Source organism: Symsagittifera roscoffensis, chromosome 1 (assembly GCF_963678635.1).
Source record: "Symsagittifera roscoffensis chromosome 1, txSymRosc1.1, whole genome shotgun sequence".
NCBI classification, from domain to species: Eukaryota; Metazoa; Xenacoelomorpha; order Acoela; family Convolutidae; genus Symsagittifera; species Symsagittifera roscoffensis.
This window is the reverse complement of record NC_087062.1, coordinates 51,759,022-51,785,476: the sequence shown is the minus strand read 5'-3', so window position 1 is coordinate 51,785,476 and position 26,455 is coordinate 51,759,022. Positions and strand designations below refer to the sequence as shown.

Sequence of the window (26,455 nt, the reverse complement as noted above, 5' to 3'; positions counted from 1 at the left end):
CAACGACAGTAATTTTTGAGCCCGTGGCGATTGAAAGCTTAGGTGGAATCGGCAGGTCATCTCTAACGTTTTTACAAAACCTAGCGAGAAAAATCCGAGATACGACAGGCGAGGTGTTGGCTTTTAAGTACCTGCGACAAAGACTGGATCTTGCGATACAGCGCGGAAACGCCGGCTGTATACTGGAGGCAATATCATAACACTCTTGTAAAATATTATCTACAGTTTATAAACGTATATAACATTGTCCCAGAGACTGATATATGGTGAAAGACTGTGGTAAACTAACTTTTCAGCTACTCTGATGCCATAGACATTTGAATTAACACCGGTATTGTTTGATATTTTAGAATATGAGTAGCTAGGAAGAGGAAAGGGTCAATCCATCTCCAATGGATTTAATATACAACTGTCACCAAAAACAGATTAAAGTAGTATCCGAGCCGTGTTTTTAATAGCAATCACGTAGTCTGAGGATCCGAAACTCAGCTATGTGGTTGTGTTCGCATGAAAACGAAAGCTGATCAAAAGTCGTTTGACTGATCGCCTAAAAATAGTAACTTTTTACTTAGCCCTAAACAGACCAGAAAATCAACTGGCAAGGTCGAGACGGTGAAAAACGAGTAGAATTAAGGTAACTGACGCCTGCCAGTCGTTAATAGTTACTTTTTCTAAGCTCCGTCACTGTATAGTATTTGGGCGAATGTTACAAAATCAAACTGTTTTATGTGACCGACTGGCACGCCATACATTTCAGGTAAACGCATGGGTTTCGTGGGCTTCGTTTTCCGTGTATTTATGATGCTCCGGAAGCTAGCGCCGCGCAATTAATTGGCTTTTCCCCAGCGGGGAGTCTACTTGTGCTTTCATTAGTGAATGGTTTGATGTCGGTTTTTCAGTATCGAATGGAAGAGTCTATAATATAAAAAAAGAGTTTTTGGATGAAGACTGTTTCTGCGATCAGAATCTTGACACGAAGATGCGGCTTCGTTTCAACTGAGGCTCGGGTTAGAATACCGAATTTTAGTTCTACATCTTCTCTGGCTGTTTTGCTGTCTGCTGAAAGCCGCGAATGTCGTTACCTTCATACAAGCGGAATTATGCTGGGAGAAATTCACATTCTGAAAACCCCAGCATTTGCAGAAAGTGTAACATCAGGAGATCTTAAATGGATAAAAGAAGCTGGAGATTCTGTGCTTGTAGATGAAGTGGTTGCTGAAGTGGAAACAGACAAAACTTCAGTTCCGATAAACTCCCCTGTTAGTGGAGCTTTGAAAACTGTTCTAGTTGAGGATGGCGAATCAGTCGAGGCGCATCAGAATATTGCCGAGATTGAAGAAGGCGAAGTTGCTGCCAGCACTAGCGAGGTAGCTGAAAAACAGCCTGTCGAACAGAAAACTGAGGGCACTGTTTCAGCGTCTCAAGTTGAAGAAAAAGTTTCGGCGACAGAGTCTTCGACAGATGCGGTAAAGCCACCAACGGAGGTCCCTCCCATGCCAAAAGCTCCCGCTTCATCAAAACCTGTTTCCGAGTTGTCTGTATTAGATGCTGGTGCCAAATCCAGATCTGATCTGATCGGAGGGTTCAGTAGAAACGAAACTAGAGTGAAAATGAACAGGATGAGGCTGAAAATTGCGAAACGATTAAAAGAAGCTCAAAACACAGCTGCGATGTTGACAACATTCAATGAAATTGATATGTCGAACGCGATCGAACTTCGAAATAAAAACAAGGATATGTTTTTGAAGAAACATAATCTGAAATTAACATTCATGTCGGCCTTTTTCAAGGCAAGTATATACGCTTTGAAAGATTCTCCGGCTGTCAACGCAGTTATCGACGATAACACTAATGACATAGTTTACAGGGACTACATTGACATTAGTGTTGCTGTCGCTACGCCTAAAGGACTCGTTGTTCCGGTTTTGCGAAACTGCAATGACATGAATTACGTTGAAATTGAAAAGGGACTTGCGCAACTGGCGTTGAGAGCTAGAAACAATGAACTGGCCATCGAAGACATGGATGGTGGAACATTCACAATCAGTAACGGAGGAGTCTTTGGATCTCTGTTTGGGACCCCTATCCTGAATCCGCCTCAGTCTGCTATCCTAGGCATGCACGCAATTAATGAAAGACCGGTTGCTATTAACGGCGAAGTTGAAATTCGACCAATGATGTTTGTGGCCCTAACCTACGATCATCGTTTGCTTGATGGAAGGGAAGCTGTTATGTTCTTACGGAAAATTAAAACCGCTATAGAGGACCCAAGAGCTATGCTACTGGACTTATAGATGCAGCAAAAATTGAATCGAACGAATTTTGGCGCGTTACATTATTTCAAATTTAACCTACAATACTTAAGATTACTAAACAATGAATAAATTGTTGACTAAATAAAATGATTTTGACTTTCTAATTCAGCAAAGTATTCATTTAACAGAAGAAGCGGTAGTTGTACTTTCTAAATTCATTTTTCAGATCTTATTGTTTATTGAAATGCCACCTAAGAAACAGCCAGTTAAGACTGAACCGAAAAAGTCACAGAAGCCTACCTCTAGCGGCGGTGGAAAGGCCAAGAAGAAGAAGTGGTCGAAGGGTAAGTCGCGAGACAAGCTGAACAACGCCGTCTTCTTCGACGAGGAAACCTATGCCAAGTTCAAGAAAGAGGTTAGATCAATAACCAGCTATTAAGTACAGCCAATGCCAAGGATATTAACACAGACAATTATATTACAAATAGAATTTTAACTTCAAGGTATCATTTATCTGTTGCGTAGAGGTAGGGAAGGAGACAGGCAACAAAATAAAAGGGTTCGAACCTGGGCAAGGTTGAATTTTTTCAAATGAACATTTTCGTAAAATGCGTCCGCTCTATAAATTGAGGTTATGTTAGTTGGTTATATTCTTTTTTCAAATTGACTGGTAGTGCCTATGCGTCATAACTGGCTGGCATCACTTAGCATTTATGTAGACTCATAAGTGGCGTGCTTCACTTAACAAATTATGTAGACTCATAGTTATACTCATTCAGCTTTTCCCAGTAGCGTTATCGGTAATATTTTTGCTTGCTGATGGGCATTTTAGTGCATTTTACATTTTAACTGAACATTGTATTAACTATTCCAGAAATGTCTATGCTTGTGATTAGTAAGCGTTATAAAATCGGAGTATACTTTTCCAGGTCAACAACAGAATCTCTAGAATCATTGGGTAACATCACGGTCGCTACATTAACGAGCTGAGATGCTCAATTTCTTAAAAATTGGAAAAAATACAGGTTGCTGTTACAGTACTTTATAGTTTTTGTATAAGTACTCTTGATATCACATTTTGTCGTAGACAAATTGAATTGTCGGTCCATCATCTGTCTGCAGAGGTTTTTCTGCTTATTGTTGAAAGCTTGAACTTTATAAGATGCAAGTTATTGCCACAAAAATTTGAAGTCATTTTTGGATAACTTAATAGCTCTTGTTTTTTTTTTCATAATCTGTTTTATTTTTGCTTGAAAGGTTTGGCCCGGAGGCGATGTGATGAATACGCCTGGGACGCAAAGGTCATTGGCTCAAATCTGACCACGAGCTGTTTTTTATCAAACGGAATATTCATTTTCAAATAAAACTGTCCGGCAATTATTTGTCTGCTTATCTTTTGCCGAGTTAGTTGCAACATCTTGGAAATGTTTTTTTTTTTGCTGCGAGCATGTTTTGAATGGTGCTTTAAGTGTTTGTTTTACATGTAGGTTAACTTAATTTGGCGTTTATGTTTCCTTTTTTTCTTTTAAAACTTTTATTCGGCACAAATGATTTCGGCCTATTTTTTATCAACTTCGTGACCTAATTTTGGATCGTTTCATGTTAAACACAATTTTTGCGTTCCCCTTCGCACTTTTTAAATTGGTTGCATTTTACTCAAATTGGTTTGTTGAAATTTGTTTTTTTCTATTATTTTGGCTTGTTTTATATCGGCTTAGTAGCCTCTTTTTGCTTCGTTTGATGCGCGAAAGTTTTGTGTACCTGTGTGGGTGTAATGAGGAAAAGAGGTTTTCAATTTTTTAAACTTTAAAAATAAAATTGGCTTGTAGAGTTTCTGCTCAGATATTTTCGGCTTTGTCACCGCTCGGGTAATTTTGTTCCGATGCTGATTTTGCATTATATTGTTTAGGCATGTTTTTTACTTCATTCATTTTGATAGATTCAGGTGTATCGCAAGTGGTGCGAAGCTCAGCTTCGCCTGTGTGCGTAAATTTCTGATCAAAGCAATGCTTTTAACTGGTCGATGAATTTAGTGAAAACACGAAGACGCATGTATAGGTCGTGTTTATTTTTATATGGAAAAGTTTTTAATGCTCAAAGTTATTTGAAAGCGGCTTTGAGTTTTGGTTTCTTTCAAATTCATTTGCTGAAAGGATGGAATTTTTTTTTCCAATAATGAAAGTGCAAATATTGTGAAGACACGTAAGACATTGCTATGAAAGTGGATTTTAGATTGCTCAGCACAATAAACAAGTTTCTCTTAGATCCAGTTTTATCAAGCAGGATTAGTTTTAAGTAAAAACTATCGGAAAATTTTCTTGAAACTCACAGTGAGATCTTTTTACTTTGCTTTATGTAAGATTGGTAGCATTGGTTATCAAATTGGAAATTCCAGGATACATCTTTGTCTAATAATCACGGAATCTTTTGTTTGTTTGTTGATTAATAAGTTCAACTTATCGGTCTGATGCTTCAAATTTAGCCTAAAATTTTTCTGCCTAAAAGTTTTAATTGAAATTTTGTTTGTCTTTTTTATTTTTGTCAGCTTAGTTCCCACAATTGGGACTTTGCGTGAGTCGAAATCAACAATTTTTTACTGCAAATGAAAATGTTTGAGGTATGCATGTGATGGTGCAGGTATTTGAATTTCAAACAGTTTTGCAAAGTTTTTTTGACAAAGAACTTAATGTACAATTTTTGATCTGTTTTTTAATGATGTTTTGTCAACTCAATTTCATCTCTCTGCTTGACTGATTTTCTTTAAAATCATGATATTGGTACGATTCAAAAATTGAAAAAAAAGTTTTTTTTTATCCTTAATCAGCAATCAGGCTCTTCCTTTACAAATTAAGCCAAGACTTATACATCCAATTGAGACCCAAAATGCATACATTATAAATCGATGCGCTTAAAAATTGCAGATCGAAACAATCAACATGTACAGCTAAGTGAAATCAAGTTTTAGAAATTATACACTTCTTTCAAGTCAAATGCACAATTTATGTGCATCGACGGAGTTATGCAGATCTGCTCTTTCTCTTTCAAATTAATTTGAGTTTTGTGAATCCCAATTTTCGTGAATTCTTCTAACAGCTCATTGGTCAAAATCCTTCGTACATTAAATTTCTTTTGCATAACTTTTTACTGTTTACTGACGTTTTTCTTGGGTTTTGAAGCAATAAAAAGTATTTTTTTGTCTATGAAAAACAGTGTGTTTGCGCTTTTTCCGGCCTCTAAAATATGATCAGAGCAGTAGATTTATATCGAGCATTAAATCATGCGTTTTAGTTTTTGCTGTAGATAACTCATTGTACCTATTTCTTTGAGTCTTTGTCCTATTGTTTGACCTATTATTGGGTCTTTCCGATTATTCCGGCCTCATAAACGAGTTTAAAATTACGATCAGAGCAACAGATCTATAGCGAGCACTGAATCAAGCGTTGCAATGTACCTTGAAAAGTACTCAATGTTTCTATTTTTTGGTATATTGTTCATGAAGTTTAAGAGATTATAAATATTTTGAAAGCTAAACAATCTAGCGGAATTGACGGAGCAAGTATTTTTGTTTTTGATTAAGAACATCTACATAGTGGCTCCATGCCTTGCGTTTTTGCTATACCTGTCATTTGATTCTGGAAAATTTTCTTTTTTCCCGAAATAATCAGTTTTATCCAGTTCATAAATCTGCTGGAAAATTTGACGACTAATTGAAGAATTATATCACTTCTTAGTAGCTTCAACGAAGTCTTTGAGAGAGCCGTGTACGCTCGATTTTTTGCGTTCTTGAAAACTTAAATCTGTTTTGATGTAGCCAATATGGATTTTGAAGAAGTTTCGCTATCACAGACATTGTAGCTGAAATGAAAAATAACCTAAGGTTAACAATCAAAGAGATAGGGTAGCTAATTAATTTCAGCAGGAGACGTTGTCACAGACGTTTTGTTGGAGTTTCAGGCAACATGAAGGTTGGTTTTTGTCTACATAAGAATTACTGGGTATTTGCGATTTTTCTGGCCTCATAAATGCATCTTAACTACGATCAGAGCAATAGATCCATACCGAGCACTAAATCAAGCGTTGCACTTAATTCTGTGGAGCACTCAATGTTCATATTTTCTGGTGTGTTTTTAATGCCGCTTATGATAATAGATTTATAAATTACTTGAAAGCTTAAAATTCTAGAGCAAATGACGAAGTAATTTGCTTTTGGTTAAGAACTTATACATAGTGGCTACCTGCCTTGCGTATTTGATAAACCTTTCTTTTGAATCTCGAATTTTTCCTATGCTCCCAAAAAATTCAAGTTAATGCAGTTTCTGAATCTTGTAGTGAAATTTGCTAGCAGCTGTTGACCTTTATTACTACTAATTAGCTTTAGCAAAGTCTTTGAGAGAGCAATGTACACTCAATTTTATAAGTATTTTCGAAACTTGTTTTGTGTTAGGCAATTTAACAAGGGACGCTGCAGCTGAAATGAAAGACAAGCTAAGGTTTAAAACAATCAAAGAGACAAGTGTTACTGACGATTTTTGCAATTTAAGGCAAAAGATTTTTTGTCTATAAGAAATATTTGGTCTTTGCGATTAGTCCGGCCAAATTAATGATTTCTAAAATAGGATCAGAGAAACAGATAAATACCGATCACTGAGTCAAGCATATCAGTTGTTACTAAAGAAAGAGCACTAAATGTGTTCATTTTTTGATGTACTTTTCCTGAAGTGTTTTCAGATCAGAACTAGCTTGAAAGCTTGATATTCTACAGGAATTGACGATGCAAGTAATTTGCTGATGATCAAGAACGTATATAAAGTGGCTCCCTGCCTTGCGTATTTGATAAACCTTTCATTTGAATCTCGAATTTTTCCTATGCTCCCAAAAAATTCAAGTTAATGCAGTTTCTGAATCTTGTAGTGAAATTTGCTAGCAGCTGTTGACTTTTATTACTACTAATTAGCTTTAGCAAAGTCTTTGAGAGAGCAATGTACACTCGATTTTTTAAGTATTTTCGAAACTTGTTTTGTGTTAGGCAATTTAACAAGGGACGCTGCAGCTGAAATGAAAGACAAGCTAAGGTTTAAAACAATCAAAGATGAAGCGTAGCTTTTTCATTACAGCAAGAGACAAGTGTTACTGACGATTTTTGCAATTTAAGGCAAAAGATTTTTTGTCTATAAGAAATATTTGGTCTTTGCGATTAGTCCGGCCAAATTAATGATTTCTAAAATAGGATCAGAGAAACAGATAAATACCGATCACTGAGTCAAGCATATCAGTTGTTACTAAAGAAAGAGAACTAAATGTGTTTATTTTTTGATGTACTTTTCCTGAAGTGTTTTCAGATCAGAACTAGCTTGAAAGCTTGATATTCTACAGGAATTGACGATGCAAGTAATTTGCTGATGATCAAGAACGTATATAAAGTGGCTCCCTGCCTTGCGTATTTGATAAACCTTTCATTTGAATCTCGAATTTTTCCTATGCTCCCAAAAAATTCAAGTTAATGCAGTTTCTGAATCTTGTAGTGAAATTTGGTAGCAGCTGTTGACCTTTATTACTACTAATTAGCTTTAGCAAAGTCTTTGAGAGAGCAATGTACACTCGATTTTATAAGTATTTTCGAAACTTGTTTTGTGTTAGGCAATTTAACAAGGGACGCTGCAGCTGAAATGAAAGACAAGCTAAGATTTAAAACAATCGAAGATGAAGCGTAGCTATTTCATTACAGCAAGAGACAAGTGTTACTGACGATTTTTGCAATTTAAGGCATAAGATTTTTTGTCTAAGAAATATTTGGTCTTTGCGATTAGTCCGGCCAAATTAATGATTTCTAAAATAGGATCAGAGAAACAGATGAATACCGATCACTGAGTCAAGCATATCAGTTGTTACTAAAGAAAAAGCACTAAATGTGTTTATTTTTTGATGTACTTTTCCTGAAGTGTTTTCAGATCAGAACTAGCTTGAAAGCTGGATATTCTACAGGAATTGACGATGCAAGTAATTTGCTGATGATCAAGAACGTATATAAAGTGGCTCCCTGCCTTGCGTATTTGATAAACCTTTCATTTGAATCTCGAATTTTTCCTATGCTCCCAAAAAATTCAAGTTAATGCAGTTTCTGAATCTTGTAGTGAAATTTGGTAGCAGCTGTTGACCTTTATTACTACTAATAAGCTTTAGCAAAGTCTTTGAGAGAGCAATGTACACTCGATTTTATAAGTATTTTTGAAACTTGTTTTTTGTTCGGCACTTTAACAAGGGACGCTGCAGCTGAAATGAAAGACAAGCTAAGATTTAAAACAATCAAAGATGAAGCGTAGCTATTTCATTACAGCAAGAGACAAGTGTTACTGACGATTTTTGCAATTTAAGGCAAAAGATTTTTTGTCTATAAGAAATATTTGGTCTTTGCGATTAGTCCGGCCAAATTAATGATTTCTAAAAAGGGTCAGAGAAACAGATGAATACCGATCACTGAGTCAAGCATATCAGTTGTTACTAAAGAAAGAGTACTAAATGTGTTTATTTTTTGATGTACTTTTCCTGAAGTGTTTTCAGATCAGAACTAGCTTGAAAGCTTGATATTCTACAGGAATTGACGATGCAAGTAATTTGCTGATGATCAAGAACGTATATAAAGTGGCTCCCTGCCTTGCGTTTTTGATAAACCTCTCATTTGAATCTGGAAATTTTTCTATGCTCCCGAAAAAAGTAACTTCATCCAGTTCATAAATCTAGTAGCAATTTTGAAATGACAAATGGTAGATCAATTATAGTTTCTAAGTAGCTTTAGCAAAGTCTTTAAGAGAGCATTGTACGCTCCGTTCCATGGTTTTTTTTAAAAAAAATCAATACGTTATCTAATAAGCTATGTGGACAAAAGAGAGCAATTATAGACGCTTCAGCTGAATTGAAAGACAAGCTAAGATTTAATACAATCGAAGATCTGCTGTATAACTATTTCTTAACAGAATGAAACGCTTGTTACTGACACATATCCTGGATTCCAGTACAGAAAAAAGGTTTTTTTTTTAGTCCAAATGAAGCTTTGGATTTTTGCAATTCTTCAGACGTCATGAACGAATTTTGAGACACAATCAGATCAACAGATTGATACCAAGCTCTGAATCAAGTGTTTCGAATAATATTGAAGAGCACTCAATGTACCTTTTTTGATGTCGTGAATTCTTCTAACAGCTCATTGGTCTAAATCCTTCGTGCATTAAAGTTCTCTTGCATAATTTTTTCGCAAAGAGATGAACTTCAAGCTTGAGGTACTGGTTATTGGCGTTTTTCTTGGGTTTTAAAGCAACTACAAGGTTTTTTTTGTCTATGAAAAACTGTGTTTGCGCTTATTCCGGCCTCATTAACGAGTTTTAAAATACGATCAGAGCAAAAGATTTATATCGAGCATTAAATCATGCGTTTCAGTTATTGCCTGTAGATAACTCAATGTACCTATTTCTTTGAGTCTTTGTCCTATTGTTTGACCTATTTTTGGGTCTTTGCGATTATTCCGGCCTCATAAATGAGTTAAAAAAATACGATCAGAGTAACAGATCTATAGCGAGCACTGAATCAAGCGTTGCAAATTACACTGAAAAGCACGCAATGTTTCTTTTTTTTGATGTATTGTTCATGAAGTTTTAGAAATATGAATATTTTGAAAGCTAAACAATCTAGCGGAATTGACGGAGCAAGTATTTTGTTTTTGATTAAGAACATATAAATTGTGGCTCCATGCCTTGCGTTTTTGCTATACCTCTCATTTGATTCTGGAGAATTTTCTATGCTCCCGAAAAAATCAGTTTTATCCAGCTCATAAATCTGCTGGAAAATTTGACATGACTAATTGAAGAATTATATCACTTCTTAGTAGCTTTAACAAAGTCTCTGAGAGAGCCACGTAAGCTCGATTTTTTGCGTTTTGTTGCAGAAATTTGACATGAACAGTTACAGAACAATATGGCTTCTGAATAGCGATGCTAAGTCTTCGAGAGAGCAATGTGCGATCGATATCATGATTGTTATGAAAAATTTCCTTCATTTTATGTTGGTGTCTCACTTTCGAAGATAGTTAACTAATACCACAGATAGCATATTCAAGTCATATGATCATAAAGGAATGTTTTGAAATGTCAATGAAGCTATTGAAATCACAAAGACGCACATTTAGGTCGGGTTGATTATTGAGGAAAAATTTCAAAAATAGCAACTTTTTGTTTGAGCTTCATGAGTTTTATTTTCTTTCCATTCAAATTCATTTGCTGGAACGAAGCAAAATTATGCTTTCTAATCACTAAAGTAAAATTATCATGAAGAAACGCAGATGCCATATCGCTTTCAAAGTGGGTTTTTAGTTTTCTCAGCAAAATAAACAAGTATCATTTAGAATTAGTTTTTATCAAATAGTTTCAATTATATGAAAAAAGGCCTTGCATAAAACACTTTTGAAATTCTAGATGAGATGGTTTTAGATGCTATATGTAAAAAGTTGAGTTCGATTTTTATTACGCTTTCGAAAAGCAATGTTATCAAATTGCTTTTTTTCAGGCTAGCTCTTTGTCTAACAATCGCTGAATCTTTTCTTTGTTTGAATCCCAATTAGCTTAAACTGGTGGTCTTATGCTTCAGGATAAGCTGAGAAATTTCTATTCAAAGATTTATAAAAAGTGCAGGTTTTTTGGAATTTCAGGAAGTTTTGGACATTTTTAACAGTGTTTTGTCAGCTCATTCTTCTTTTTCTTGACTGAATTGTTTTGTTTTCTTAATATTGGTCTGATTCAAAAACATTTGACCCTCCTATCTCTAGTCAACAATCAGGCTCTTCGTTTACACATTAAACCAAGACTAATGCTTCCAATTGAGACCCAAAATGCATTCCATTATAAAGTGCATCGATGGAGTTATGCAGATCTGTTCTTTCTCTTTCCAATTAATTTGAGTTAGATTGACGTTTTGATATCAGGGTTTTCAAATTTTTTTTTAATTTTTGCTAATTCTTCTAACAGCTCATTGGTCTAAATCCTTCGTGCATTAAAGTTCTCTTGCATAATTTTTTCACAAAGTGATGAACTTTAATTATGAGGTACTGGTTACTGACGTTTTTCTTGGGTTTTAAAGCAACTAAAAGGTATGTTTTTGTTAATAAATATTTTTTGTGTGTTTGCGCTTATTCCGGCCTCACTAACGAGTTTTAAAATACGATCAGAGGAACAGATTGATACCGAGCACCGATATATGCGTTTGCTGTATTGCTGTACTCAATGTACTTATTTTTTAATGTAGTTTTCATGAAGTTTTAGAGATACAGAAAATTTGAAAGGTAAGCCTTCTATTGGATTTGACGGAGCAAGTAATTTGTTTTGGATTTAAATCGTATAAATGGTAGCTCCTTTGGATAAACATCTCCTTTGAATCTGGAAAGTTTCATATGCTATCAAAAAATTCAAGTTTATGCAGTTCTGAAATCTGGCTGCAGATTTGACAAGAAAATTTTTAGACTTAAATCAATCCTAAGTAGCTTTAGCAAAGTCTTAGAGAGCCATATACGCTCGACTTTTTTTTGAAAACTTAGTGTTCTGTGTTCTGCATTAAGGAGAACGACAAAAATTTGCAACTATAGACGCTGTAGCTGAAATGAAAAACAAGCAAAGGTATAGTGTATCTCTTTCATTACAGCAACAGATGCTTGTTACTGACGTTTTTCTGGTATTTAGGGCAACAAAAAGGTTCTTTTTTGTCTATAGAAGAATTATTGGTCTATGCGATTGTTCCGGCCTCAAATGAATTCTAAAATACGATCAGAGCAAAAGATCTATAGCGAGCAGTTAAACAAGTATTCCAGTAAATACGGAAGAGCACTCAATGTATCTATTTTTTAACGTATTTTTCATGAAGTTTAAGAATTTATAAAAAATTTGAAAGTTAAGCCTTCTACAGGAATTGACGGAGAAAGTAACTTGTGTTTGATTGAGAACGTATACATAATGGCTCCCTCTCTTGCTTATTTGATAAACCTCTCATTTGAATCGGGAAAGTTTCCTATGCTCCCGAATTCATAAATCTGGTGGCAAGTTTGAGATGACTAATTTTAGACCTATATTACTTCTAAGTAGCTTTAGGAAAGCCTTTGAGAGAGCAATGTGCGCTCGATTTTCTGCGTAATTTGAAAAACTTTTATTTGTTTTGTGTTGCGCAATATGGATTTTGACAAAACTTCGCAGCCATAGGCGCTGTAGTTGAAATGAAAGAAGCTAAACTTTGAAACGATAAAAGTTATAGTGTAGCTATTTCATTACTGCAGGAGACGCTTGTTACTTACGTTTTTTTGGTAATTAAGAGAACAAAAAGTTTTTGTTTCGCCTATAGAAGATTTATTGGGTCTATGCGATTATTCCGGCCTCATATGAATTCTTCAAAAATACAATCAGAGCAACAGATCTGTTGCAAGCAATTAAACAAGCGTTTCAGTTGATACTAAAGAGCAGTTAATGTACCTATTTTTTGACGTTTTTTTTCATGAAGTTTAAAAGTTTTCAAATACTTTGAAAGCTTAAGCATTCTACAGGAATTGACGGTGAAATTAATTTGTTTTTGATTAAGAACGTCTACATAGAAGCTCCCTACTTTGCATGTTTGATGAAGCTTCCATTTGCTTCTAGAATGTTTTCTATGCTTTTGAAAATTCAATAGTGCCTCCGCGTCATAAGTCTTGCAGAAATTTGACATGAATAGTTGTAGAGCTATATGGATTCTGAATAGCTGTGCTAAATCTTCGAGAGAGCAATGAATGATCGATATCATGGGTGTTATGAAAAACTTCATTTGTATTATGTTATTATCTCACTTTCGAAGATTTTAAACTGAAACCACAGATAGTTTTGAAATGTCAATGAAGCTAATGAAATCACGAAGACGCATTTTTAGGTCGGTTTGATTTTTTAAAGGAGAAATTTCAAAATTAGCAATTTTTGTTTGAGCTTCATGAGTTTTAATTTCGTTTCTTTTAAATTCATTTGCTGGAAATAAATAAATAAATAAAATTCTCAGCAAAATAAACAAGTATCACTTGGAATCAGTTTTTTTTCAAATAGTTTCAATTATATGAAATAAAGGCCTTGCTTGAAACACCTTTGAAATTCAAGATAAAAGGTCTTTTTAGTATGCTCTATGTAGGAAGTTTAGTTCGTTTTTTAACGCTTGCGAAAAAGCAATGTTTATCAAATTGGAAGTTTCCAGGCTAGCTCTTTGTCTAACAATCGTGAAATCTTTTCTTTGTTTGATTCCCGATTTGCTTAAACTGTTGGTTTTTTGCTTCAAGATAAGCTGAGAATTTTCTATTCCAGGATTTATAAAAAGTGCAGGTTTTTTGAACTTCAGGAAGTTTTGGACATTTCTAATAGTGTTTTGTCAGCTCATTCTTCTTTTCCTTGACTGAAATGTTTTTTCATAATTTTGGTCTGATTGAAAAACATTTTTTTCCCTCCTATCTTTAATCAACAATCTCTTCCTTTACAAATTCAACCAAGACTAATGCGTCCAATTGAGACCCAAAATGCGATCCATTATAAATCGATGCGCTAAAAATTTTACTGATCGAAACAATCAACATGTACAGCTAAATTAAATCAATCTTATAAATCAAAGACTTTCAAGTAAAATGTACAATTTATGTGCATCGATGGAGTTATGCAGATCTGTTCTTTCTCTTTCCAAATAATTTGAGTAAGATAGGGTTTTTTGACATTTTTTTTTGAGTTTTGCGAATCCCATTTTTGCGAATTTTTGTAACAGCTCATTGGTCTAAATCCTTCGTACGCTAAAAATCAATCCTAAGTAGCTTGTGCAAAATCTTTGAGAGATCCAAATACGCTCGACTTTTTTGTGAAAACTCAGTGTTCTGTGTTCTGCATTAAGGATAACGACAAAAATTTGCAACTATAGACGCCTTTAGCTGAAATGAAAAACAATCAAAGATATAGTGTATCTCTTTCATTACAGCAACAGATGCTTGTTACTGACGTTTTCCTGGTATTTAGGGCAACAAAAAGGTTGTTTTTTGTCTATAGAAGAATTGTTGGTCTATGCGATTGTTCCGGCCTCAAATGAATTCTAAAATACGATCAGAGCAAAAGATCCATAGCGAGCAGTTAAACAAGTATTGCAGTAAATACGGAAGAGCACTCAATGTATCTATTTTTTTAACGTATTTTTCATGAAGTTTAAGAATTTATAAAAAATTTGAAAGCTAAGCCTTCTACAGGAATTGACGGAGAAAGTAACTTGTGTTTGGTTGAGAACGTATATATAATGGCTCCCTATCTTGCTTATTTGATAAACCCCTCATTTGAATCGGGAAAGTTTCCTATGCTCCCGAATTCATAAATCTGGTGGCAAGTTTGAGATGACTAATTTTAGACCTATATTACTTCTAAGTAGCTTTAGGAAAGTCTTTGAGAGAGCAATGTGCGCTCGATTTTCTGCGTAATTTGAAAAACTTTTATTTGTTTTGTGTTGCGCAATATGGATTTTGACAAAACTTCGCAGCCATAGGCGCTGTAGTTGAAATGAAAGAAGCTAAACTTTAAAACGATAAAAGTTATAGTGTAGCTATTTCATTACTGCAGGAGACGCTTGTTACTTACGTTTTGTTTGGTAATTAAGAGAACAAAAAGTTTTTGTTTCGCCTATAGAAGATTTATTGGGTCTATGCTATTATTCTGGCCTCATGAATTCTTCAAAAATACAATCAGAGCAACAGATCTGTTGCAAGCACTTAAACAAGCGTTTCAGTTGATACTAAAGAGCAGTTAATGTACCTATTTTTTGACGTTTCTTTTTCATGAATTTTAAATGTTTTCAAATACTTTGAAAGCTTAAGCATTCTACAGGAATTGACGGTGAAATTGTTTTTGATTAAGAACGTCTACATAGAAGCTCCCTACCTTGCATGTTTGATGAAGCTTTCATTTGCTTCTAGAACGTTTTCTATGCTTTTGAAAGTTCAATAGTGCCTCCGCGTCATAAGTCTTGCAGAAATTTGACATGAATAGTTGTAGAGCTATATGGATTCTGAATAGCTGTGCTAAATCTTCGAGAGAGCAATGAGTGATCGATATCATGGGTGTTATGAAAAACTTCATTTGTTTTATGTTATTATCTCACTTTCGAAGATAGTAAACTAAAATCACAGGTAGTATATTGAAGTCATATGATCAAAAAGGAATGTTTTGAAATGTCAATGAAGCTAATGAAATCACGAAGACGCATATTTAGGTCGGTTTGATTTTTTAAAGAAGAAATTTCACAATTAGCAACTTTTGTTTGAGCTTTAAATTAATTTCCTGGAAGTAAGCAAAATTACGCTTTCTAATCTGGAAAGTAAATTTATCGTGAAGAAACGCAAATGTTATATCACTTTGAAATTGGGATTTTAGTTTTCTCAGCAAAATAAACGAGTATCATTTGGAATCAAATTTATCAAATAGTTTCAATTATAAGAAATAAAGGCCTTGCTTAAAACACTTTTGAAATTCAAGATGAAATGTCTTTTTAGTATGCTCTAAATAAGAAGTTTAGTTCGTTTTTTTAACGCTTGCGAAAAAGCAATGTTTATCAATTTGGAAGTTTCCAGGCTAGCTCTTTGTCTAACGATCGTGGAATCTTTTCTTTAACGGATCGAAACAATCAACATGTACAGCTAAATTAAATCAATCTTATAAATCAAAGACTTCTTTCAAGTAAAATGCACATTTTGTGTGCATCGATGGTGTTATGCAGTTCAGTTCTTTCTCTTTCCAAATAATTTGAGTAAGATAGGGCTTTTTGACATTTTTTTTTGAGTTTTTTGAATCCCAATTTTGCGAATTCTTGTTACAGCTCATTGATCTAAATCCTTCGTACGTTAAAAATCAATCCTAAGTAGCTTGTGCAAAATCATTGAGAGATCCAAATACGCTCGACTTTTTTGTGAAAACTTAGTGTTCTGTGTTCTGCATTAAGGATAACGACAAAAATTTGCAACTATAGACGCTGTAGCTGAAATGAAAAACAATCAAAGATACAGTGTATCATTTTCATTACAGCAACAGATGCTTGTTACTGACGTTTTTCTGGTATTTAGGGCAACAAAAAGTTTTTTTTGTCTATAGAAGAATTATTGGTCTATGCGATTGTTCCGGCCTCAAATGAATTCTAAAATACGATCAGAGCAAAAGATCTATAGCGAGCAGTTAAACAAGCATTGCAGTAAATACGGAAGAGCACTCAATGTATCTATTTTTTTAACGTATTTTTCATGAAGTTTAAGAATTTATAAAAAAAAATTGAAAGCTAAGCCTTCTACAGGAGTTGACGGAAAAAGTAACTTGTGTTTGATTGAGATAATGGCTCCCTATCTTGCTTATTTGATAATCCTCTCGTTTGAATCGGGAAAGTTTCCTATGCTCCCGAATTCATAAATCTGGTGGCAAGTTTGAGATGACTAATTTTAGACCTATATTACTTCTAAGTAGCTTTAGGAAAGTCTTTGAGAGAGCAATGTGCGCTCGATTTTCTGCGTAATTTGAAAAACTTCTATTTGTTTTGTGTTGCGCAATATGGATTTTGACAAAACTTCGCAGCCATAGGCGCTGTAGTTGAAATGAAAGAAGCTAAACTTTAAAACGATAAAAGTTATAGTGTAGCTATTTCATTACTGCAGGAGACGCTTGTTACTTACGTTTTGTTTGGTAATTAAGAGAACAAAAAGTTTTTGTTTCGCCTATAGAAGATTTATTGGGTCTATGCTATTATTCTGGCCTCATGAATTCTTCAAAAATACAATCAGAGCAACAGATCTGTTGCAAGCACTTAAACAAGCGTTTCAGTTGATACTAAAGAGCAGTTAATGTACCTATTTTTTGACGTTTCTTTTTCATGAATTTTAAATGTTTTCAAATACTTTGAAAGCTTAAGCATTCTACAGGAATTGACGGTGAAATTGTTTTTGATTAAGAACGTCTACATAGAAGCTCCCTACCTTGCATGTTTGATGAAGCTTTCATTTGCTTCTAGAACGTTTTCTATGCTTTTGAAAGTTCAATAGTGCCTCCGCGTCATAAGTCTTGCAGAAATTTGACATGAATAGTTGTAGAGCTATATGGATTCTGAATAGCTGTGCTAAATCTTCGAGAGAGCAATGAGTGATCGATATCATGGGTGTTATGAAAAACTTCATTTGTTTTATGTTATTATCTCACTTTCGAAGATAGTAAACTAAAATCACAGGTAGTATATTGAAGTCATATGATCAAAAAGGAATGTTTTGAAATGTCAATGAAGCTAATGAAATCACGAAGACGCATATTTAGGTCGGTTTGATTTTTTAAAGAAGAAATTTCACAATTAGCAACTTTTGTTTGAGCTTTAAATTAATTTCCTGGAAGTAAGCAAAATTACGCTTTCTAATCTGGAAAGTAAATTTATCGTGAAGAAACGCAAATGTTATATCACTTTGAAATTGGGATTTTAGTTTTCTCAGCAAAATAAACGAGTATCATTTGGAATCAAATTTATCAAATAGTTTCAATTATAAGAAATAAAGGCCTTGCTTAAAACACTTTTGAAATTCAAGATGAAATGTCTTTTTAGTATGCTCTAAATAAGAAGTTTAGTTCGTTTTTTTAACGCTTGCGAAAAAGCAATGTTTATCAATTTGGAAGTTTCCAGGCTAGCTCTTTGTCTAACGATCGTGGAATCTTTTCTTTAACGGATCGAAACAATCAACATGTACAGCTAAATTAAATCAATCTTATAAATCAAAGACTTCTTTCAAGTAAAATGCACATTTTGTGTGCATCGATGGTGTTATGCAGTTCAGTTCTTTCTCTTTCCAAATAATTTGAGTAAGATAGGGCTTTTTGACATTTTTTTTTGAGTTTTTTGAATCCCAATTTTGCGAATTCTTGTTACAGCTCATTGATCTAAATCCTTCGTACGTTAAAAATCAATCCTAAGTAGCTTGTGCAAAATCATTGAGAGATCCAAATACGCTCGACTTTTTTGTGAAAACTTAGTGTTCTGTGTTCTGCATTAAGGATAACGACAAAAATTTGCAACTATAGACGCTGTAGCTGAAATGAAAAACAATCAAAGATACAGTGTATCATTTTCATTACAGCAACAGATGCTTGTTACTGACGTTTTTCTGGTATTTAGGGCAACAAAAAGTTTTTTTTGTCTATAGAAGAATTATTGGTCTATGCGATTGTTCCGGCCTCAAATGAATTCTAAAATACGATCAGAGCAAAAGATCTATAGCGAGCAGTTAAACAAGCATTGCAGTAAATACGGAAGAGCACTCAATGTATCTATTTTTTTAACGTATTTTTCATGAAGTTTAAGAATTTATAAAAAAAAATTGAAAGCTAAGCCTTCTACAGGAGTTGACGGAAAAAGTAACTTGTGTTTGATTGAGATAATGGCTCCCTATCTTGCTTATTTGATAATCCTCTCGTTTGAATCGGGAAAGTTTCCTATGCTCCCGAATTCATAAATCTGGTGGCAAGTTTGACATGACTAATTTTAGACCTATGTTACTTCTAAGTAGCTTTAGGAAAGTCTTTGAGAGAGCAATGGGCGCTCGATTTTTTGCGTACTTTGAAAACTGTAATTTGTTATGTTGGGCAATATGGATTTTGACAAAACTTCGCAGCCATAGGCGCCGTAGTTGAAAAACGATTAAAGTTATAGTTTAGCTATTTCATTACTTCAGGAGACGCTTGTTAGTTACGTTTTTTTGGTAATTAAGAGAACAAAAAGTTTTTGTTTCGCCTATAGAAGATTTATTGGGTCTACGCAATTCTTCTGGCCTCATATGGATTCTTTAAAAATACAATCAGAGCAACAGATATGTAGCAAGCACTTAAACAAGCGTTTCAGTTGATACTGAAGAGCAGTCAATGTACCTATTTTTGACGTTTTTTTTTCTTGAAGTTTAAAACTTTTCAAATACTTTGAAAGCTTAAGCATTCTACAGGAATTGACAGTGAGATTATTTTGCTTTTGATTAAGAACGATTACATAGAAGCTCCCTACCTTGCATGTTTGATGAAGCTTTCATTTGCTTCTAGAACGTTTTCAATGCTATTGAAAATTCAATAGTGCCTCCGCGTCATAAGTCTTGCAGAAATTCGACATGAATAGTATTAGAGCTAAATGGATTGTGAATAACTGGGCTAAATCTTCGAGAGAGCAATGAACGATCGATATCATGGGTGTTATGAAAAACTTCATTTGTTTTATGTTATTATCTCACTTTCGAAGATAGTAAACTAAAACCACAGATAGTATATTGAAGTCATATGATCATAAAGGAATGTTTTGAAATGTCAATGAAGCTAGTGAAATCACGAAGACGCAGATCGGGTCGATTTTTTAAAGGAGAAATTTCAAAATTAGTAACTTTTTGTTTGAGCTTCATGAGTTTTAATTTCTTTTTATTTAAATTCATTTGCTGGAAGTAAGCAAAGTTACGCTTTCTAAGCTGGAAAGTAAATATATCGTGAAGAAACGCAAATGCTATATCACTTTGAAATTGGGATTTTAGTTTTCTCAGCAAAATAAACAAGTATCACTTGGAATCAGTTTTTTTTTTCAAATAGTTTCAATTATATGAAAAAAGGCCTTGCTTAAAACACTTTTGAAATTCAAGATGAAAGGTCTTTTTAGTATGCTCTATGTAAGAAGTTAAGTTCGTTTTTTTAACGCTTGCGAAAAAGCAATATTTATCAAATTGGAAGTTTCCAGGCTAGCTCTTTGTCTAACAATCGTGAAATCTTCTCTTTGTTTGATTCCCGATTTGCTTAAACTGTTGGTTTTTTGCTTCAAGATAAGCTGAGAATTTTTTTATTCCAGGATTTATAAAAAGTGCAGGTTTTTGAATTTCAGGACATGTTTAATAGTATTTTGTCAGCTCATTCTTCTTTTCCTTGACTGAAATGTTTTGTTTTCATAATTTTGGTCTGATTGAAAAAAATTTTTTCCCCTCCTATCTTTAATCAACAATCTCTTGCTTTACAAATTAAACCAAGACTAATGTGTCCAATTGAGACCCAAAATGCGATATATTATAAATCGATGCGCTAAAAAATTTACTGATCGAAACAGTCAACATGTACAGCCAAATTATATCAATCCATTAAATCAAAGACTTCTTTCAAGTAAAATGCACAATTTATGTGTATCGATGGAGTTATGCAGATCTGTTCTTTCTCTTTCCAAATAATTTGAGTAAGATAGGGTTTTTTGAAAATTTTTTTTTGAGTTTTGCGAATCCTAATTTTGTGAATTCTTGTAACAGCTCATTGGTCTAAATCCTTCGTACATTAAAAATCAATCCTAAGTAGCTTGAGCAAAATCTTTGAGAGATTCAAATACGCTCGACTTTTTTGTGAAAACATAGTGTTCTGTGTTCTGCATTAAGGATAACGACAAAAATTTGCAACTATAGACGCTGTAGCTGAAATGAAAAACAATCAAAGATATAGTGTATCTCTTTCATTACAGCAACAGATGCTTTTTACTGACGTTTTTCTGGTATTTAGGGCAACAAAAAGGTTGTTTTTTGTCTATAGAAGAATTATTGGTCTATGCGATTGTTCCGGCCTCAAATGAATTCTAAAAAACGATCAGAGCAAAAGATCACTTAACGAGCACTTAACAAGTATTGCAGTAAATACGGAAAAGCACTCAATGTATCTACTTTTTTAGCGTATTTTTCATGACGTTTAAGAATTTATAAAAAAAATTTGAAAGCTAAGCCTTCTACAGGAATTGACGGAGAAAATAACTTGTGTTTGATTGAGAACGTATACATAATGGCTCCCTATCTTGCTTATTTGATAAACCTCTCGTTTGAATCGGGAAAGTTTCCTATGCTCCCGAATTCATAAATCTGGTGGCAAGTTTGACATGACTAATTTTAGACCTATATTACTTCTAAGTAGCTTTAGGAAAGTCTTTGAGAGAGCAATGTGCGCTCGATTTTTTGCGTAATTTGAAAACTTGTATTTGTTTTGTGTCGGTCAATATGGATTTTGACAAAACTTCGCAGCCATAGCACTGCACTGTAGTTGAAATGAAAGAAGCTAAACTTTAAAACAATAAAATTTGTAGTGTAGCTATTTCATTACAGCAAGAGACACTTGTTACTGATGATTTTTTGCATTGAAGTCAACAAACAGATTTTTAAAGGAGCGTGAGGTTTTTCTCAGATTCAAGTGAAAGTTTTATCAAAAACGCAAGTTAGGGAGCCACTGTATCCTTTTCTTATAAAAAACCAATTACTTAACCCGCCAATTCCTGTAGACTGATAAGCTTTCAAGCTAATTTTGATCTCTAAAACTTCATGAAAAGTACATCAAAAAGTAGATACATTAAGTGCTCCACGGTAATAATTGATATGCTTGTTTCAGTGCTCGGTATCCATCTGGTGCTTTGATCGTATCATATAGTTTATTATTCAGGCCGGAATAATCCCAACTTTTTATTAATAGACAAAAAACAACCTTTTTTCTTGCCTTAAAATAAAAAAAACCTTAGTAATAAATGTCTCATGCTTTTATGAAATAGCTACATGGTATATCTTTAACTGTATTAGTACTTAGTTTGTCTTTCATTTCAGTTAAAGCATCTATGCTTGCGAATTTTTGTGGAAATCATAATTGCTTATAATAAATCCTTGTCAATTGTTAAAAAATGTTAAGATCGAGCGTACATTGTTCTCTCGAAGACTTTGCTTCAGCTGGCTGCTTAGAAGTGTGATAAGTCTCATTATACCTTGTTATTCCTAAAGTTTCGAGGACTTAGTAAGTTTTGAAGAGAAGAGTTTCTAATCTGTTTTCAATATTCTTGATAATTATTATACACCTGAACCCTATTGTAAGTTCTTTGGTGCCATTATAGATGCCAACAGGAAATTTTTTCAACACATACAGACGATAAAACCTAAATTAGGAAACATTGCGGTATGATTTCAAAAAAGATTTACTATATACCAACTTCGATCTTGCCCAATTACTGTCAGTCGAGTTCAAAGCCAAAAATACAAAATTAAGCACAAAAATTGTTTGCATGATTCAATTCAAAAAGAAATACGATTCAATTTCCCAATCTTTTCTTTACCATTCAAAAACAAGGCATGAATTATTTGGTTTTTAGTTTTAGGTCGTTGAATCAAAAACTTTCCACAAAATTTCTGAACTTTCTGTTCTATAAAATTGATTTCAAAAAAGATTTACTATATACCAACTTCGATCTTGCCCAATTACTGTCAGTCGAGTTCAAAGCCAAAAATATTAAATTAAGCACAAAAATTGTTTGCATGATTCATTTGAAAAAGAAATACGATTCAATTTCCCAATCTTTTCTTTAACATTCAAAAACAAGGCATGAATTATTTGGTTTTTTGTTTTAGGTTGTTGAATCAAAGACTTTCCACAAAATTTCTGATTTTTCTGTTCTATAAAATTGATTTCAAAAAAGATTAATCATATACCAACTTCGATCTTGCCCAATTACTGTCAGTCGAGTTCAAAGCCAAAAATATAAAATTAAGCACAAAAATTGTTTGCATGATTCATTTCAAAAAGAAATACGGTTCAATTTCCCAATCTTTTCTTTAACATTCAAAAACAAGGCATGAATTATTTGGTTTTTTGTTTTAGGTTGTTGAATCAAAGACTTTCCACAAAATTTCTGAACTTTCTGTTCTATAAAAAGTTTTGCAAATAAAACAAGAATTTAAAATTTTACAACATTCGTTCCCACTTTCTGTGAAAATAAAACGAAAACTTGTTCGTTTACTAACAGAGGATCGAATTTACTCAAAATGATGAACGCAAATGGTCTGTTGCCGGGAAAAAAAGTCCGTAACTGAAAAAAAATCGTTTAGTTCATAGATTCAAAAATAATGTTATGCTCGGAAATAATAAAGTGGTGTAGCACAAATTTTAGTAGATATTCAATTTTTTAAAAGATTTTTATCCAGCGTTTAAATGCTTACAGAGAATCAATTTGGGTTTGCGAATCTATCCTGAATAAATGAACCTCTAACTCCAAGTAGTGAAAAATAAGCGCGTTTTTTCAAAAATTACGAAAACCTAAGAATAATTTTATATTGAAAAAAAAATTTTGCGCAATTTTTTTTTGCTGGATTATCATTTATTGAAAAAATGTACTCGTCTAACCACAAATTGCTCCTTTATTTCTTCTCTCTTCCAGTTTTTATAATAATTAGCATTTCAAGAAACAGTTGCAATAAATTGATTTTTGCTGGAGTTGCTCCTTTTTGTCTATTCATTAATTATTGAGGTTATTGAAAATATTATTCTCGAGAAAGCTTGACCTGAGCGGATGCTGCTGAATCTCGCTAAACCTCCAAAATAATGAAAAACCGCAACAAAATAATGAAAAACCGTTGTTTTCTCTTATTAACTGTAATGAAATTTATTTGAATAGCAAGTAGACCTTAAGTTGGTGCACGTTGCGCTTTTCGTCTATCCTTTCCATTTTTATGTACTGAATTGAATAGTTCGATATCAATTGTTTGTAACTAATTGAAAATCAATCGATGATTGTAGTTGGTTTCTACATGATTTTGGATGAATAAAGTCTTCTAATTCATAACGTACACGCCGTTCGTTGTCTTTAATTTTCGTGGAAAAATTACGTTGGATTTTAAAGATAGTAACTTATTAGTAGTGATAGTCATTGATCCGATTTTGTTTAGAATTTGGATTGATTTGGTTTTAATGTTGCGATTACTTAATTAATTGTACATTTCGGGATTGAGAATTTTATAAGAAGTTAACTATTATAAGGCATGTTTTGATTTCACTTTTCATGAAATTGGAAATAACCAAAGAAATCACTTGGTATTTAGAAGAATCGCTGAACATGGTTCAGACTCCTATATAGGTCGTGAAGATTTTTTTAAATTCAGGCTGAAATTTACTTCTCTCTTCCAGTTTTTATAATAATTAGCATTTCAAGAAACAATTGCAATAAATTGATTTTTACTGGAGTTGCTCCTTTTTGTCTATTCATTAATTATTGAGGTTATTGAAACATCGATTGTTATTATCGAAAAACGCTTGACCTGAGCGGATGCTGCTGAATTTCGCTAAATCTCCAAAATAATGAAAACCGCAACAAAAAAATTCAAATTTCATTTTAGTTGTTTTCTCTTATTAACTGTAATGAAATTTATTTGAATAGCAGGTAGACCTTAAGTTGGCAAACGTTGCGCTTTTCGTCTATCCTTTCCAGTTTTATGTACTGAATTGAATAGTTCGATATCAATTGTTTGTAACTAATTGAAAATCAATCGATGATTGTAGTTGGTTTCTACATGATTTTGGATGAATAAAGTCATCTAATTTATATCGTACACGCCGTTCGTTGTCTTTAATTTTCGTGAAAAAATTACGTTGGATTTTGAAGATAGTAACTTATTAGTAGTGCTAGTCATCGATCCGATTTTGTTTAGAATTTGGATTGATTTGGTTTTAATGTTGCGATTACTTAATTAATTTTTGTAGATTTCGGGATTGAGAAATTTATAAGAAGTTAACTATTATAGGCTTGTTTTGATTTCACTTTTCATGAAATTGGAAATAACCAAAGAAATCACATGGTATTTAGAAGAATCGCTGAACGTAGTTCAGACTCCTATATAGGTCGTGATGATTTTTTTTTTCAGGCTGAAATTTACTTTTTCGCGGTTTGATTTTGGTTTCTTTTTAAGTTCAGCTCATTTCCTTTTTTTACCTTTGAACAGCAAAATTGTAAAGGTAAAAGACATCATCAACTTTTAGTTTCAAAAGTAGAATTTAATTTTTAGATTTCCCAGCGAAATAAAAGTTTTAGTTTTTGATCCAGTTATCTAAAATTGGGATAATTTTATTGAAAAACTGTCAATCATAGTTTTTTTTGAAATTCCAAGAGCTTTTAGGGCATCTAGTTTTTTTTCATTGAAGTTCGAAAGTTGAGGCTTTTTCTAAAAAGTCATAATTTTTTTGTTTGTAATTTGAAAGAACGTATGAAGTTGGCGATTGGTGTTGATGAGGGACGAGGCGTGGTGTTTTTATTTAGGTGCCGAACTATCGTCTCATCACTCCTTCTGTGGTGTCTGAGAGGATGAAGGTGAGAACGACTCTGGCGAAAAAAGCCCTCACAGAGCTGGAGAAGCACGGGCATATCAAGTTGGTGTTCAAACACAACGCACAGAGAGTCTACACTAGAAATACTAAGGCTGCTCCAGCTGCAACTGTTGAAGCCTAGTTCCCAGACACCCCTTCAGCACAAGGATTAAATGGATTTCGATTGAAACTTACGCCAACATTGTGCTAGTTTTCATCGATGTTGCAATTCAAGTGTTGAATTAAATTCTTTTTACGAAAGCGACAGCGTAGTCAATCGTGTGACTTTCAAACCAGTTGTATGGTGAAAGTTTTTTTCCTGCAAAATTTAGACCGAATATTTTCTGCAAAGTAACAAAAAAAGAATTGATCCGTCGGCCAAATTGTCACAACTGAGTGATATTGTTTAAATGTGTCAAATAAGAACATGCCTTGAAAGAGTTTAGATACCCTCACAAAGGTGAAATTTGGATTCAAGAAAAGGTTGAGGAAAGCTCCCCTCTATAAGCGGCTACGTCCAAGTTTTCTTACAAAATGTTTCTGGTCCCCAGAAAAGTCAACGTTTTGATTTCCTGTGTTTTTTTTACACTTGCGAAGCGAGTGTATTAGTGCGAACCTTTTTCCTCAACCTAAGTAATATTGGTGCCACTTTTGGGGCACTTTTACAGCTTTTGGATAGCATGTGCTTTGGCAGTCGAATAATAAAAAGTTAACACAGTTGATGCATTTTTAATTCGTCAAATGAATTGAAAAAGTGATTTGTTTCAAAAAACATAACAATAATGAAAACTCGATTTCAGAAATTTTTCAAGTCAATTTATCTCGCATTTTTTTGAAATTCATAATTTATACATAATGTGGCTTTATGCTTTGAAATTTTTCACATGAAAAGTTAGTGTGGATGCCTTCAGTTAGTTATAATCCAAATTACTTGCAAAATTGAGTCTATTTGTATTTGGTGTCACTTTCGCTGAATTACCTTGGCAATTTTTTAGCATATGTAGCTGTTTTTTTTTA

The 26,455-nt window shown here is 33.5% G+C and overlaps 3 protein-coding genes across 5 annotated transcripts in view; 2 read left to right on the top strand and 1 right to left on the bottom strand.

The window, feature by feature from the left end:
* The window catches only part of LOC134845429 (dynein regulatory complex subunit 2-like), a 442,061-nt gene that overhangs the window by 115,708 nt on the left and 299,898 nt on the right, over window positions 1-26,455 (bottom strand). The gene's annotated exons all lie outside the window — the stretch shown is intronic.
* Window positions 739-2,402, top strand: LOC134856786 (dihydrolipoyllysine-residue succinyltransferase component of 2-oxoglutarate dehydrogenase complex, mitochondrial-like). The gene has a single exon (XM_063873061.1). It carries the CDS (start codon window positions 942-944, stop codon window positions 2,292-2,294), a length of 1,353 nt encoding a protein of 450 aa, XP_063729131.1. The 5' UTR covers window positions 739-941; the 3' UTR covers window positions 2,295-2,402.
* Window positions 2,472-25,685, top strand: LOC134845377 (small ribosomal subunit protein eS25-like). Its single transcript, XM_063862316.1, has 2 exons — window positions 2,472-2,670; window positions 25,392-25,685. The coding sequence occupies exons 1-2, from the start codon at window positions 2,500-2,502 to the stop codon at window positions 25,578-25,580; spliced, it is 360 nt and encodes a 119-aa protein (XP_063718386.1). The 5' UTR covers window positions 2,472-2,499; the 3' UTR covers window positions 25,581-25,685.